Raw genomic sequence first — 14,071 nt, 5'->3', positions numbered from 1 at the left:
CTACAGATCATTTGGCTGGCATTTCACGCAAGACACCGAACCGAACTCAAAAGTCCGGAGTCTGGAGTCTGGAGAAGGAGATGGAAATTTTAGGGGTTCTCACATTGCCTGGCACATGACAGACAAGGCTGAAGACGAGATTAAGCATACCGGGGGTGTAATGTGAGTTGGTTGGTCATGACCAAGGTTTTTGTTCCCGTGGTAAACGGAGTAACTGGATGGAGAACGCCGGTCATCGGGGAATGAGAGTGAGAAAAAAAAAGTTTGTACAAAATTGAAGTTGCATTCGGCATCGTGACCGCCTCTCTTTTCTACCACTCTCATAGGCTCATTTTCCAGCCCAACCAAATCTCACAACAACATAATCCCCTGACTGGCTGGAGGCGGTGGGCTGACCTGGGAGCCCGGACTGGATATGGAGAAAATTTGGGAAATTACAGAAGCGGTCGAACTTTTTCCACAATCGTTCCATGAAAGCTTCCATGCATGAGCAGCGGCCCCTTGGAGGCTGGGGGGGGGGGGGGGGAGACTCTGACGAGATCCAATCTCGCTATACACTTCCCATGTTGAGTGTGAACGGAAAGCGGGTCGGCAGAGCAAACGGCAGAAAAAGAGAAGGACCAGGTTTAATTATTACCGTAAAGCAGGCCAATTCGGCTCGTTCGCTTCATTGTCACCGATTTTTTGATGGGAAATTTCCTCTCTCCCTTGCCTTGGTTCTCAGCCCGCCCGCCCCCCCTTACCCCTGGGCCCTACCGTCTTCGACTTCCTTGAAGTGAAGAGTGTCCATTTTCCCCTTGGCCCATGCCACGCATGCCCTTGTCCTGCTGCAAGATGGTCGATTTCGAATGGAGATGGGAGGAGGGTTTCGTTGCGCCCCGCTGGACCCCTTGAAGCGCTGGTGACTGGCAGCTTTTTCTAATTTGATGATTATTTTTTTTTTTTTGCCAATGGGGGAGGAGGCCAATTATCCACCCCCTTGCTCTGCCTTGATCGTAGATAATCTGTTACCTGTTACTGCGTGTCAGCTGCTGTCCGCATTCAGCCTTTTGACCATGATTACGGCACTTCATCGTAATACGGAGTACGGATACTCGGGGGGACTTGGGTTGGGGGTTTATTCTTATTCCAGGCAGACGCTATTACAAGGTGAGGTAAGCTCGGAGAGATCATCGGGGCGCAGCAGGACGCCTACGTCGGAGTGGTTAGGTGAGATCAGGCAATGCGATGATAATTGCTGCTCAATGCTGCGGATTTCGGAATGAAATGCGACGGTGAATGGGCTGCGGCAGCAATAGGCTGCATCTATTTTGTCTGCATGTTGCTGCCGCAGCAGCAGGAAGCTGAGAAGACACGAAGAAGAAACACCCCCTGAAGAATTTTATTTTGGATGCACCTGAAGCAACGTCGACGGAGCCTCTGGCCCCGCTATCTGCAGCAGCACATGCGCATGCAAGTGAAATGTAATGACTTTTTTTTTATCCCGTGTTCTATTGCTTCTTCTGCTTCTTTAGAGGCGTGTACTCTACTGCGTACAGCCAAGGTAGAGTTGCAGTTGCAGGTTTGTGTGTGGGCTTGCGCTACGTGTACGTTGGACTCTGCAGAACAACGACGCCAATGATGTAGGTGTAATGTGTAATCGTGTTTGCGCGCCCAGGAAAATTAAGATTACTGCGCAGAAAAGGACGAAAAAGGGCCGCGCAGTTGTATCCGTAGTATCCGTAGTAAGAAAGTCGTAATAGTAACGGACGTACGACTGTACGCGGCAGATATTCTACGGGCGAATAATTTGGTGTTCTACGGAAGCTGAGCCACGGCCGGCCGCTTCTGGGGCGGCGCCTTGTCCGCGCAATGCTGCTTGTAAGTTGTCAAGTTTGGGTGAAAGGACAAGACTCACAAGAGCCAAAAGAGAGTTTTTGTCCACGGCGAACCGGGGAACTCCCCCCCAACGTGGGAACAAAGAGCCGCTTGGTGAAAGGGGACTCGGGAGTTGAGACGAGACATCATTGCTCACTTGCAGAAGTGGACAGTTTAAACAGGCCACCCAGGTTTGAGGTTTTCTGTAGACACCGTGACATGATGCGATGCATCAGGGAGGAGAGGTCTAAGAGGGAGGAACTTGAGAGTTCTGTATTCGTACTCCTTCTCGCTGTCGTCAACGCAAAATTACGCACGTCGCAACTTTATATTGGCTCTGTAACTGGTTGATTGGGTGTCGTCTGAAGATGGACGGCACGAGATGGGAGCTTTGGCAATTTTGGTAGTCCAAGTGTATGTGTGTGTGGTGTTGCGTGGTGGTCACCGGTTGACTGGTTTGGTGTCAATTAGGTGGTGTTTGAGCGGTGAGCTTTGCAATTTCCCTGACGGTTTGAGATTGAACCGTAACAGGAAGAGGAGGACAAGGGTTGGATTGGAAGAGACGGAGCTGCCGAACGCTGTCTCCTTTTTCTCTGAAGGGCCCCCCTTTTTTCTTGGTGCCGGGAATGGATACGGATACCTTCATCTGGGTGAGGTGAGTTCGCCAAAGAGTGAGTGAGGGAATGAGAGTGAGAGCACAGGTGTCCTGTTGGCTGGTGGGCAAATCCCTCCGTCTCCGTCTCCGCTCCGTTCTGTGCCTGACTGACGGTTAGTCTACTCAACGGAGTACAGTAGTGTATGGGGAAAACTGAGAGTGGATGGAGACGGTGAGAAAGGCCGGTGTGACAGGGGCAGGAACACGTTCAGGGCAGGGCAGCCCCCTGTACGCGTGCTTGTTTCATTTCCTCGCGTTGCGGCGGTCAAGCCCCACGGTGACTCTGGCGATGCGTCACCGCCAAAAAGAGGGAGACCTTTTTCCAGGGCAGCGGGCAGTCATGGGAGCCGCCCGTCACCTCAGCAAGATGAGACGAGACGGCGGCCCACCGTTGGGGGTGATTGACGAGATTGACATTTCTGGAGAAACGGTTGCTTCGGCTAGACGCTGATCTCCACTTGACGGTGTGTGGGTCAGTACGTACAGTCTGCAGACCTGCATTCCACCGTTACGGCTCTGAGATACCGTATGCAAGTACCGTGCCGTGGTGTACCTGATGGCGTAAGGTAGCGTAAACGGAATGCCGCGTCCCCATCCACACACCAGAACACCAAGACCAGACGGAGTGGACGCCCAGGGCAAAGCTTTAATTTTGGCACTGGCAGTGTCAGGTACAAGGGGTCAAAGTACTGACGTACCTGCTCTCTCTCTCTCTCTCCCGTCCCAGGCAAAATTCCTTTCTTCACCTTCACTTTACTGCCACCCCATCGCCGCCCATCCCACACCCTGCCGACTTACCCCTGGACAGCTCGCAACACCCGCAAACTCGCCCTTCACCCTCATCTCACACTCCCACAATAGTCACCACACACCCTACTTTTACCCTCTCTTACGGTGGTTTACCTACGCAGTACGGTAAGTAGGCACTCCCTCACACACCCTTCACACCCTTCTCCCCTGACACCACACACCCCCCTCCCAAGCAAGAAGACACCAGTGCCCGATCCAAGGTCAAGCTGGGCTAATACCCTTGCAAGGTTTCTGGCTGTTCCAAAATTGCAGAGTCTCGGACAGCGAGCTCTGCAAACAGGCACCGCCAGCCAAAATCTCCTTCCCATGGCCGCATTCGTAGATACATAAGGCACCCGACTCCCCCCCTAGTATCGATGGACTACTATTCCCGACCAGATCACAATCATCATCGACAAGACCAGATTCAGACGAAACTCTTCTAACTTACGACCGTTTGGTTACATACTACTCTCACATCCTCCATCCACCACTACACACCAAAGAGTCTTTGTCTTCAATCCTCAACGGCTCAACAACCTGCAACACCACAACATACAAAACTCCCCAAGGCTACATCTACGCAGCCTTACCTCAACCCAGACCAACAACTTCACAACAGCTCATATGGCTTGCTCCGCAAACAACGACTTCATCACCATGCCTGCTCAGCGCCCCTCGCAACTTCCTCCCTGCCCCGGCCCGCCGCCTCAACGCCCTCTTCCTCCTCTGCCCACCCGCGGTTAAAGAGTGGCTGGCGGCTAGCCTCGCGCAATACACCGACTCGAGAGCTTTCTAGAGCCATGAGTTGAGAAACAAACCACCACTACCACATCGAATGGAGCTGCCCTTCGGTTTCCCTTCGCAGTCGAAAACCAACAACACGGACGAACGGGGGCCAACAAACCCATTGAACCAGTTCTCGGGAAAATACCAACTGCGAACGAAAACCGATCCACACCCTTCAGCAACAACACCGCATCCATTCAGTCGGCCTGTATTTGGCAGCCCGCAGGATTTACCACGCATTCCAATATGCACGCCATACACGCCTCCATGTGTTGGCCATGCATGCGTCTCACCCACACCACCCACACCATCTGACCGAGGGGCAGAGGTCCCTCCAAAAGCCTCACCTCTGCGACCACCGGGCCAATGCAACTGCCCCTCAATCTCTCCAGACCGGGCAAACGCACCTGCGTCACGATAGACCGCAGGGTCATCAGTTGCTCCGAGGCGGTCTCGAGAATGGGCCTTTTTTATTCTTCCTCCCTCACCTTCTTCCCCTTCTCTTCGTGCCGGCCCGCGTTCCCAAGAGCTGGGCTCTGCACGCAACTTACCAGCAACCACGCAACAACCCACTCTACTTCGTCATCGACTGCCACACCCCCTACGCAGTATTCACCGACATACCACCTTGTAACAATACAAACCTACCCCTCGTTCTCTCTACACCACTTTCACCGAAAGTGGGTTATTCAACCAAGCCAACGGAAACCACCATCTTTAATCCATGACCTACAACGGAACGAGCAAAGCATCATTACGGGACCAGGAACAAACCTCAACGTCATCATTCAATTACGCATTTTCCACAACCTCATCAACACAAACATGTATCATTAGAAAGGAGCATTTGTCAGGGAGACTCACTACAAGTCTACTCTTTTTTTGTTTTTTTCTTTTCCCACTTTGTCGTCGCCGATACCCCCCTTCCCTTTCTCAGAGAGATGGATGGATTCGACGTCAAGTACGAGCGTTTCTTAGGAACCCGATTTAGTCAACTGGGATACATCAAAAGTTGGAGAGAAGGAGTTCACATTTCCTCATTCGCACTGGAGCACAGGGGGTCAATATCAGCATTGGACCACCCAATTCTAGATGAGAGTTATAATACCACACATAATTCATCAAAACAAACTTGATCCTCACTTCGCTGCATAAATGTGATTCAACTTTGAAGGCCAGCCAAGTCCTCGACCTCAAAGCCGACTTGCCTCACCGAACCGCGCTTGAACCGCACAGCTCTCGCTAATGCCGCGTAAACCATGGCAGAAACAGAGGATCTTACCATGAACCCCCCGTTCATCAACCTCTCCCGCCTATTGTGAGACTGAGACGGCATAGGCACATGGCACGATGGGCGGGAAACACATCCCACTCAACGCACGACATCCCGTCTCATTCTCCCCCATCCCCCCCCCCCCCCCCCCCCCCCCCCCCCCCCCCCCCCCCCCCCCCCCCGGCCCGGGGGGGGCGGGGGGGGGGCCCCCCCCCCCCCCCCCCCCCCCGCACCCCCCCCCCCCCCCCCCCCCCCCCCCGCCCGTCCGCCGTCACCATGGCCGCGACAGCAGTGCGCGGGGTCGTTGGGAAAAGGTGAGCCGATCTCTACGTTGACCGAGAGAGCATCGCCCCCCTCCCCCCCCCCCCAAGTCTATCCGTCCCTCCCGACGACCACCCTGTATTGGGGGTGTATTGGGGGCTGGGGGGCTGGGGGAAAGTTGGACGAGGTTACGGAGTAACGGACTGATTTGCTTTGCGTTTGGCGGCGGAATGAGAAAGAATACTACTCTGCGGCGGCCACCTTTTTTTGCAGACCGAGCCCATGGCTGCCATGGTAAGGTAATTTAAACCTCAGCCTACTTTGTTTCTCCTGCTGCATGGCTGCGATACCTACATACAACTGCGGAAACCAACCTTGCCGCAAACGAACCCCCCTCCCCTCTTCTCCATCCCCCCCCCCCAAATGTGCCATGCATAACCGACCCGACCCGATCAGCAGACCAAAATACTCAAATACCATGCGCGGTCCTGCAGAAGACCGCAAGGCGAAAGGCAACAACACCAGGCAGGCTAGCGGCCACCGGAGGGCAGTTGCAACTTTGCAGCGCGCCAACGAACACATATGGATGTCAAACTAGAGAAAGTATGGCTGAATACGGGGTGCCAGCGGCCATATTTTGCGACCCAATGTTTGGCCCCTTTTTCAGTATGTTGAGAAAAAAAACCTCCACGCCCCTCCCAAAGAGATGGTGGGAGAATGGATTGGAAAAACCGCTCAATTGTTGCAGAATATATTGACACGTCGACTTTTTGTGAGGAAACCGGGGTGTTGTTGTCGTTGTGTTGTTGGTTTCCACACCACCACCACCACCACCACGAAAACCATCAACACCATGATCATCAGGGCAGAGCAGACAGCTTTCTCTGCCTTCTTTTGACGATCTTTACCTCGACATCCAACGGATAGCATGTTGTTCGTGCTGATGTCGATAAGCCCCGTCGTCACACCCGTCCCAATTGTCTTTTGCAGAGCGGGTTTCGTTCTAGGTGATACACACCGAACGACGGGGGTTTGGATGTATTAGTGCTTGACCGAAAGGGAGGGGGGGGGGGCGGCGAACAACGACGACGACGGCGGCGGCGGGCGAAACGCGCCGAGATCATCTGAGATCTTTCCGCGTTGCGGTAGAGATTGCCCTGCCCTACGGACACACTCCATCTCCGTGGTGTGTACTGCTGCTTGCCCTGACTGACGTGATGTGTTATGTTACCGCAGAGTGGCAGAGTGGTAGATGGAGGACAAGGGGGCATGAATGTTAGCCGGGGTTTGGAAGGGAAAAGATGTGCGGCTAGGGCGCGTGTTTTTCTTTTGGCAGAAACATCACATCGATAATGAAAAGTTTGGTCACATTCCTGCTCTCTCTCTCTATCTATCGTCAAGGTGAACATACTGCTACACTACCCTACCACCGGGGGGGCCTTGCCTGCCCGGAATGAGACGGACAGGCTGAGAAGCTCAGCTGATAATGTTGTACATAGGCCCTGCTTATCGATTTATGAAATGGACGCAGTATTATGATTTTTGGTGGTTTTCGCCCCCAGGTTTTACTGCGTATCTAGGCCCCCCATTTCCCATCCCCATCCCACCCGAACCACCTACCCCGTCCGCGGTTGCCAAACTGCTCATCTCGCCTAAGTCGAGATGCAGGACAAATACATGCCTTAGGGGCGGGCGATGCAGCGCGGCGGCGAAGGGGAGGGGAGGGGAGGGGATGCACGAGAAAAGGGTTTGGGCGGTAGACCTCGGGACGTGCCATTGCATTTTTTTTATTTTTTTATTTTGCAAGGGAGAAGTGGAGGGGTGAGGTTACCCGCGATGCGCGGCTGTTTTGATCTATTGAAACCTTCCAAAGGGGATTTGCGTAGGATGGCCATTATGAGCTGGACATTGAGGTTCTGGTTTGCGAGGTTTTGGTTGTGCGGTTCGAACGGTGGTGGTGTTTGCCTTTTCATGCGTGCCTCATATTGGTTGGACATGCGTTTTTCCCGGTGGGCTTGCATTTTCCCCGGGTTTACGCCCATTACCTCAGCTGAAGTACGAAAGTACGGAGTAAATCCAGCTCGAAACCGTCATATTGGACCCGACAGACCAGAGAGAGAGAGAGGCCTCAATTGGGGGCGGGGCCGAGATTTGTTGTTCGAGGTCCGAACTCCGTATCTGTACCGCAGCATGGTGGTTTGAGCCTATTTGCGTGCAATTATTGTCGGTGAATACTATCCGCCGTACCGTTTTCTGATGGCGGAGTGGATTCTGATGCCGCGGCCTGCGAGAGAGAGTTTTTGGGAACATCCACCCCTTTTTGCCTCTCGACGAACTCCCCTTGGACGGTACGGTTTAGCATAATGTACAGTTGGAATTGGAAATGAGAAAATGAGGCTCAGCCTCAGCCCGTCCGTGGACGGACGAGAAGGGCAAAGGACAGAAAAAAAAAAGGGGGTGGATGTACGGGATGTGGAATGTTGGACCCCTAATTCCCAAGCTGAGGGCAAAAAGAGCCCAGGGGGTGGAGACTCTACTATAGTATCAGTTCGTACTCTGTCAAGTCTGTGAAGAAAGTCAAGGGGGAAAACATAAAAAAAAATAAAAGAAACACAGACGTCGTTGACGGTTTTGACGGGCTCGACGGTCCAACGCGCCGTCGTTCTAGGGCCTCCCTTATCTAATTACGTCGCACCGGTGACGGGAGGCTAAAGGGAAGGCTAGCACGATGGTGTAATTAGATATTCTGCCCTTCCCGTCTTTTTTCGAGGGCAATAACGGAAAAGAGGGAGAAACTGCAAAGAAGTTTGGTTCCCCCCCCCGAAGACAAGCTTGGCTAGTATCCGGGTGTTTGACACCAGTGGATGAGTATACGATGGACGGCATTCATGCTAGCGGAGATGGCGCCGGGGAGTCGGGATTGTGGGAAAGGACTGGTACCATGTCTCCGACACAGCGGCGGCGGCGCGAGAGACGGCGCCCAGGGAAAACAGAGCCGCCGTGGGCGGTGTTCCGTGGACGTGGAACGACCGATGTGGGCTTCTCTTTGGGTTCGAACCTCGTGTTGATGGATAGAGAGGCGTGTCGCGATGAATGGTGGGGGATTCTTTCTCCCCTATTGTTATTATCCCCCCTTTATTGCCGTATGTTACGATTTCGTATATTCCTCCGCGATCTAAAGAAGAATCTAAATTAATCCAGGTACGACGACGATTCGTCACCGATGGGCGGGGACGGGTGGTTTAAGCTATAGAAGCATTGAATGGGTAGGGGTAAGGATTGTCCTCGTAGCTAAGAGTCTGATGTCTTTCCTTGTGTGTCTATATCGAGCCCTGATCAAGGTCCGAGGATTACGTTGACAGGGAATCGGGGTGCGGCACGTCACGTCAGATAAAAAAGGACGGGACGGAGGAGACCCTCTCTCCAAGCCCTTTCATCAAAGTGACACCTGCGCATCTTTTACCCCGTGAAATATGGTATCACAATGTTCTTAGCTGTCGTGGGTTTATTATGGAATTTTCTGTGACGAAGATGGATGAACCCTGGAGCTCCGCTGCTGATCACTTGTCTTTCCCATTTCCAAATTCCCCTTCCCCCTTCCCCCCACTTGACGAACTGGAGGAATGTTTGAATTTGTATGAAACAAGAGAGGGAGGCTTTGGTCTATCGTTCTTCAAGCGCCGTTCGCTGTTCACACCTGTCGAGCTTGTCAATCTGTTTCCCGTTTCGAAAAATGGACGGTTCAAGTCGGACGTTTTCTGGGGCGTCTGGAATTCAGACGGTTTAGATTAATTACTTTGGAACTAAGGTAGCCACGCCGTGGTCGTGGTGCCTGCAGTAGGTTACGGTTACAACTTACGGTGTACGGGTTCGGTGTCGCGTACCTGCCTTAGTGGTGGCGAAACTCCCTGCAGTCGTCGTCGGCTTTGGTCATCTCGGAAGATGGTCACGAGATTGGATCAAGAAGGTCGAACGTTGGAATGTCGCAATGTATCATGTATCTAATCCCCTCCCTTCCTTGGCTCTTCCTGTTGGTCCCTTTGATCCCTTTCGGAGGGGCACGTGGAGGGTAGACTTGGGAATGGCTCAGGGGACTTGCATTGGTGATCCGGACCCGCCGGGGATGCAGGCGCAGAAGCTTAGAGAAGGTGCTTATCGCCAAGACGTCACCGCTTCTTATTTTTGCCTCTGTATCACTGGTGGGCGTTTGACGGCGGGAAAAAAATACTTGGTGATTTTTGCGGCGGCGTGTTTTGGAGTTTCTCGAACGGTGAACCGGATCGTCAGGGGGGGAACGGTGGGTTCGTCGATTCTGTCCCAATCGGGAAATGGAGCCCCGTTTGGGGGAAGAGTGGGGCGAAGCGTGGCAAAACGTGGGAGATCTGAATCCACTTTTATTCAGCTGCCTCAGTCCCTCCACTCGTGATTATGTAAGGCATCTGTACCCAGTACCCCGTGACTTCTCAGTACGTATGCTCCGACCACGTGATCCCGCGCCGAGGTCGTAACGAACCGTTCAGGCCAAGCTCAGACGGATCTTCGCGCCGCTGAAGCGATGAAAGGAATGCAGGGGTCCCTACTTTTCCCCAGAACGACACATCAGTGACATTGCATTGCACATCATCAGAAACGGTTGTCTCTTACAGCTCATTGCTGCCTTGCGGGATCTTCAGGGTATCCTTCATACCACAACAGTGCGTTGAAACGGGCTTGACTCATCGGCCACCCGACTTTTCGTCATCCTTTGGCACCACGTCCCTTGCGCTAGAGAACTCGGACAATCAGGGTCTCTAGAGTCTACGGCGGGGACAGAGCGAGTGAAGGCAGACGACGTGAAGCGGATACTTGGATACACACACCGGTTCCCGCAGTACGTGAGGTGTACTCGTCACCCGGCCTTCACACCACAACGTACGACACAACACCAACACCGCCGACCATGGACGACGTCCTCGAGCTCCACGTCTGGGGCGCTGCATTTGGCCTCCCCTCCATCGACGCCGAGTGTCTGGCCGCCATCGCCTACCTGCACACCGCCCTCCCAAGCTCACAATGGCGTCTGGTCCCGAGCAATGACCCTGCCGTCCATTCATCAAGTAAGTATACCGGTTCACTTGTTCACACTTACATCGGCCGGCGTCTTTACATTGTCCACCCCCTTCCCACCGTTCGAGCTTTCCGCCGTTGAAACAAATTTCCCACGCGGCCTCGTCCCATCATGACGACTCATAACAAAGAAAGCCTCACAAAGGCTCACCCAAACGCACAAAGAAACTCGTCCAAACTACATGCACACAATGGACCCTCCCCCTTTTACCCTCAGCCTCGCTAACGTCTGCTAGACCGCCTACCGGCCCTTAAGGCCAACGGCGTCTGGGTAACGGGCTACGCCTCCATCGCGGCCCACCTCGCCTCCCTCGCGCCGCACTCCCCCTCCTGGGACCTCGACCTCGACTCGCGCCTCACCCCGTCCCAGCGCGCAGACGCCCTCGCCTACGCCGCCTACGTCGAGTCTGCCCTTGCGCCCTTGTTAGATGCCGCCCTCTTCGGCACCCACGAGAACTGGGTTGCCGTCACCCGCCCCGCCCTGAGCCACCTCCTCGGGTTCCCCCTGAGCTGGACCGTTCCCGTCATGATCCGGAACCAGGCCACGGCCCGGTGCGCCCACCTCGGCCTCGACTCCCTCGGCGCCGAGGACGACGACGAGGAGAACGGAGATGACGCCGCCGTGCCCAAGAACCGCGCCCTGGACCGCGCCATGAAGCACCTCCCCGTCTCCAACAAGAAGACGGTGCTCGAGGAGATGAAGGCCGGCACGGCGCGCGGCATCAGGCTCCACGCCATCACCGTCGACGCCCTCTCCCCCCTCGAAGCCCTCCGCGCGCGGGGCGAGGACTCACCAGGCGAGAAGAAGCGCTTCTTCGGCGGCGAGGTCCCCACGTCCCTCGACTGCCTCCTCGTAGGCTACCTCGCCCTCATCCAGCAGGTCGACCTCCCGCAATCCTGGCTACCGACCATCCTCGCTAAGAAGTTCCCCCACCTCGCCGCCATGGCCGCGGACCTCCGCGACGAGTGCCTCACGAACCCGGGCAACGCCCTCCCCTGGACGGCGGCACCTTCGTCGTCGCTCCGTACCGCGGCGCGCTTCCTCGACAACGTAGTGCAGGCGACGCCGAACCTCGGCGAGGCGTACCTCCACGAGTGGCGGCGGCGGGCCGAGATCAAGGCCAAGGGGGCCTCGGCGGACCGGAGGACGCTCGCGCTCGCGGGCGGGGTGTTGGTCGCTGGCTCGGCGATCGCGTACGGCGTGTGGACGTATAAGAGTCTGCCGCCGTGGGGCCTGCGGACGCAGACGTGGATGGCGGAGAAGAAGGGGCTCGGTAGGTTTGGCGATTTGGGCCAGATGCTCAATTTTTCGCTGGGGCTCGCGGACCCGGTGCCGCAGGCGAGCCCGGCTGCTGGATGGGGTTCGGAGCATAGGTATGTCGAGTCTGAACTGGCTGTTGATTAAGGCTGGAGAGACACTTTGAGCATAAGATAATGCGGTGAGTATCAAGATAGGTTTGGTAAAAAGGAGGCATAGCTGGCCGCAACATGGCTTATCAGTCACAAGACGAAAAGGTGGGCATATAGATCATTCGCAACTCCGGAGTCAGGGGTAGCATGTACGAAAAGGCCACGTGGTTCGCGGCTGCCCAAAGATGTACAATACTGTCTCGATTATGTTGGTTTACACATAAAACCGTTCATCATACACCATGCTATTTTTTTCAATGCTTCCTGTGCCACTTATGCCGACCTCGAATGCCCTTATACTTGAACACGGGCGCTTTTAGTTCTACACACGATGAAAACGACCCTCATCATCTAGTCTCATCTTTCTGAGGCTCCTTAAATCTGCCGAATCTCCTTTCCGACCATCTCGGGCCTCTCAACCTCCCACTCGTCACGCAGCACCGCAAACGTGAGATCGCTGACGAGCAAGCTCTGTCCCAAGCTCCAGACCAACGTGATGGCGTAGAAGAAGTTTGCGTTTCCGCTACCGGCGTAGATCCACAGGTGGTAGAAGGCCGGGCCGAGGAACGAGGCGTACATGATTGTCGCGGCGCCGACAAAGGTATACCGCATGAGCGGGAAGACGTGCCGGAAGAGGGACAGCATGGCCAGGAACAAGCTCGTGTCCGCGATGGACGGGTACGGCTTGAAGATGGCAAAGATGCCGAGGAGCAGCGTCAGCACGACGAGCGGCTGCGTGCGGATGCGGATCGTCAGGGGCCCGACGTAGCTCGAGAGGTGGAGCCAGAAGACGGCGAGGAAGAAGGGCCGGAAGGAGTCGAACATTTCGACGAAGAAGTACCACCACAGCCCGACGTTGGGGGTCAGGTCGTTGAGGGTGAGCTGGGCGCCGTAGGTGCTGGGGAGGAACTCCCAGGAGCCGCCGGTGAGGAGGAAGGACATGAGGAAGAGGGCGGCGAGGACGGCGGCGGCGACGGAGACGTTTGCGAGGGCGAAGCGCCGGGTCGAGGCGGTGCCTCGTCGGATCGGGTCCTGGCGGTCGTAGGCGAGGAGGATGAGGGGCGGGAGGAGGAGGGCGGGGTACATTGAGAAGTAGGTGGCGAAGGAGAGGGAGACCATTGCGCTGAGGGGGTAGCCGGCGATGGCCTTTGCGATGGCGTGGAGGATCGCGCATGTCGAGAAGACGGAGGTGGAGCGGCCGATGCAGGTTGCTATTGTGAAGGGGTTGAAGAGGTAGCTGTGGTGAGGTTGTGTTAGGCCAAATGTGCGTTGATGATGCGAGCAAGGGGTAAGAGTTGGAGCTTACAGCGATGCGACGACGAGGCCGCTCCACCTCTTGCCGCGGCGGGGAGAGGAGAAGAGGCGAGATGAGCCTGCTTCGCCAGAGTCTGCGATGTTGGAGAGGGCATCCGCGCTCAGGATGTCGACGAGGATGTAGACAAGGTATGTGAAGATCGGGAACGACTTCAGGTCCGGGAGGAGGGAGAAGAGGGGGAGGAAGAGGGGCGCCTGGTGGTATACGCCGCCGTCGTAAGGGGAGACATTGTGGTTATAGAGGAAAAGTCCTTCTTGTACTGTATTACCACAAACCGTCAGTCAAGATTCCTTGCTTCGATTGGGATCCGGGAGAGGGGAGGCTTACATCGCTTGAAGCTCGTGACGGGGGTTGAGATCTCGACGCGGCCGGTAAGCAGGTCAGGCAGGCCGGGGAACGCGACGAAGAGCAGCAGACGCAGCGCTGCTGCGGCGGCGTAGACGCCCGTCTTGCTGCCTCCCTGTGTACTTGTTCCGACGGTCATCCTTCAGTCCATGGTCCGGGGCGGGATGTGTCGAGATGCGGGCTCACGGGAGCTTCAGAGGTTCGCAGTGTTATTGGAGTTCGGGGCGGGAGTCGGGATGAATAAGGTGTGGTAGGTAGGGACGGGGGTCGA

At 55.4% G+C, this 14,071-nt stretch overlaps 4 protein-coding genes across 4 annotated transcripts; 1 reads left to right on the top strand and 3 right to left on the bottom strand.

Annotated features, from left to right (window-relative positions):
• Positions 1–1,525: 1,525 nt before the first annotated feature.
• Positions 1,526–1,868, bottom strand: CCOS01_06615 (uncharacterized protein; the record flags this gene model as incomplete). Its single annotated transcript, XM_060454783.1, has 2 exons — positions 1,526–1,774; positions 1,806–1,868. Coding segments are annotated over 2 exons (312 nt in total), but the record flags the coding sequence as incomplete, so codon positions are not given.
• A 298-nt stretch (positions 1,869–2,166) lies between these two features.
• Positions 2,167–2,292, bottom strand: CCOS01_06614 (uncharacterized protein; the record flags this gene model as incomplete). Its single annotated transcript, XM_060454782.1, has 1 exon — positions 2,167–2,292. A coding segment is annotated over one exon (126 nt), but the record flags the coding sequence as incomplete, so codon positions are not given.
• An 8,271-nt stretch (positions 2,293–10,563) lies between these two features.
• Positions 10,564–12,135, top strand: CCOS01_06613 (uncharacterized protein; the record flags this gene model as incomplete). Its single annotated transcript, XM_060454781.1, has 2 exons — positions 10,564–10,720; positions 10,967–12,135. The coding sequence occupies 2 exons, from the start codon at positions 10,564–10,566 to the stop codon at positions 12,133–12,135; spliced, it is 1,326 nt and encodes a 441-aa protein (XP_060314481.1).
• A 380-nt stretch (positions 12,136–12,515) lies between these two features.
• Positions 12,516–13,939, bottom strand: CCOS01_06612 (GPI transamidase subunit PIG-U; the record flags this gene model as incomplete). The annotated part of the gene is made up of 3 exons (XM_060454780.1): positions 12,516–13,377; positions 13,447–13,714; positions 13,783–13,939. The coding sequence occupies 3 exons, from the start codon at positions 13,937–13,939 to the stop codon at positions 12,516–12,518; spliced, it is 1,287 nt and encodes a 428-aa protein (XP_060314480.1).
• Positions 13,940–14,071: the final 132 nt, after the last annotated feature.

The sequence above is a fragment of the Colletotrichum costaricense genome, assembly GCF_030867565.1.
Source record: "Colletotrichum costaricense strain IMI 309622 chromosome Unknown Scaffold_6.1, whole genome shotgun sequence".
NCBI classification, from domain to species: domain Eukaryota; kingdom Fungi; phylum Ascomycota; class Sordariomycetes; order Glomerellales; family Glomerellaceae; genus Colletotrichum; species Colletotrichum costaricense.
The sequence above is the reverse complement of the archived record's forward strand: the minus strand, read 5'-3'. Positions and strand labels throughout refer to the sequence as shown.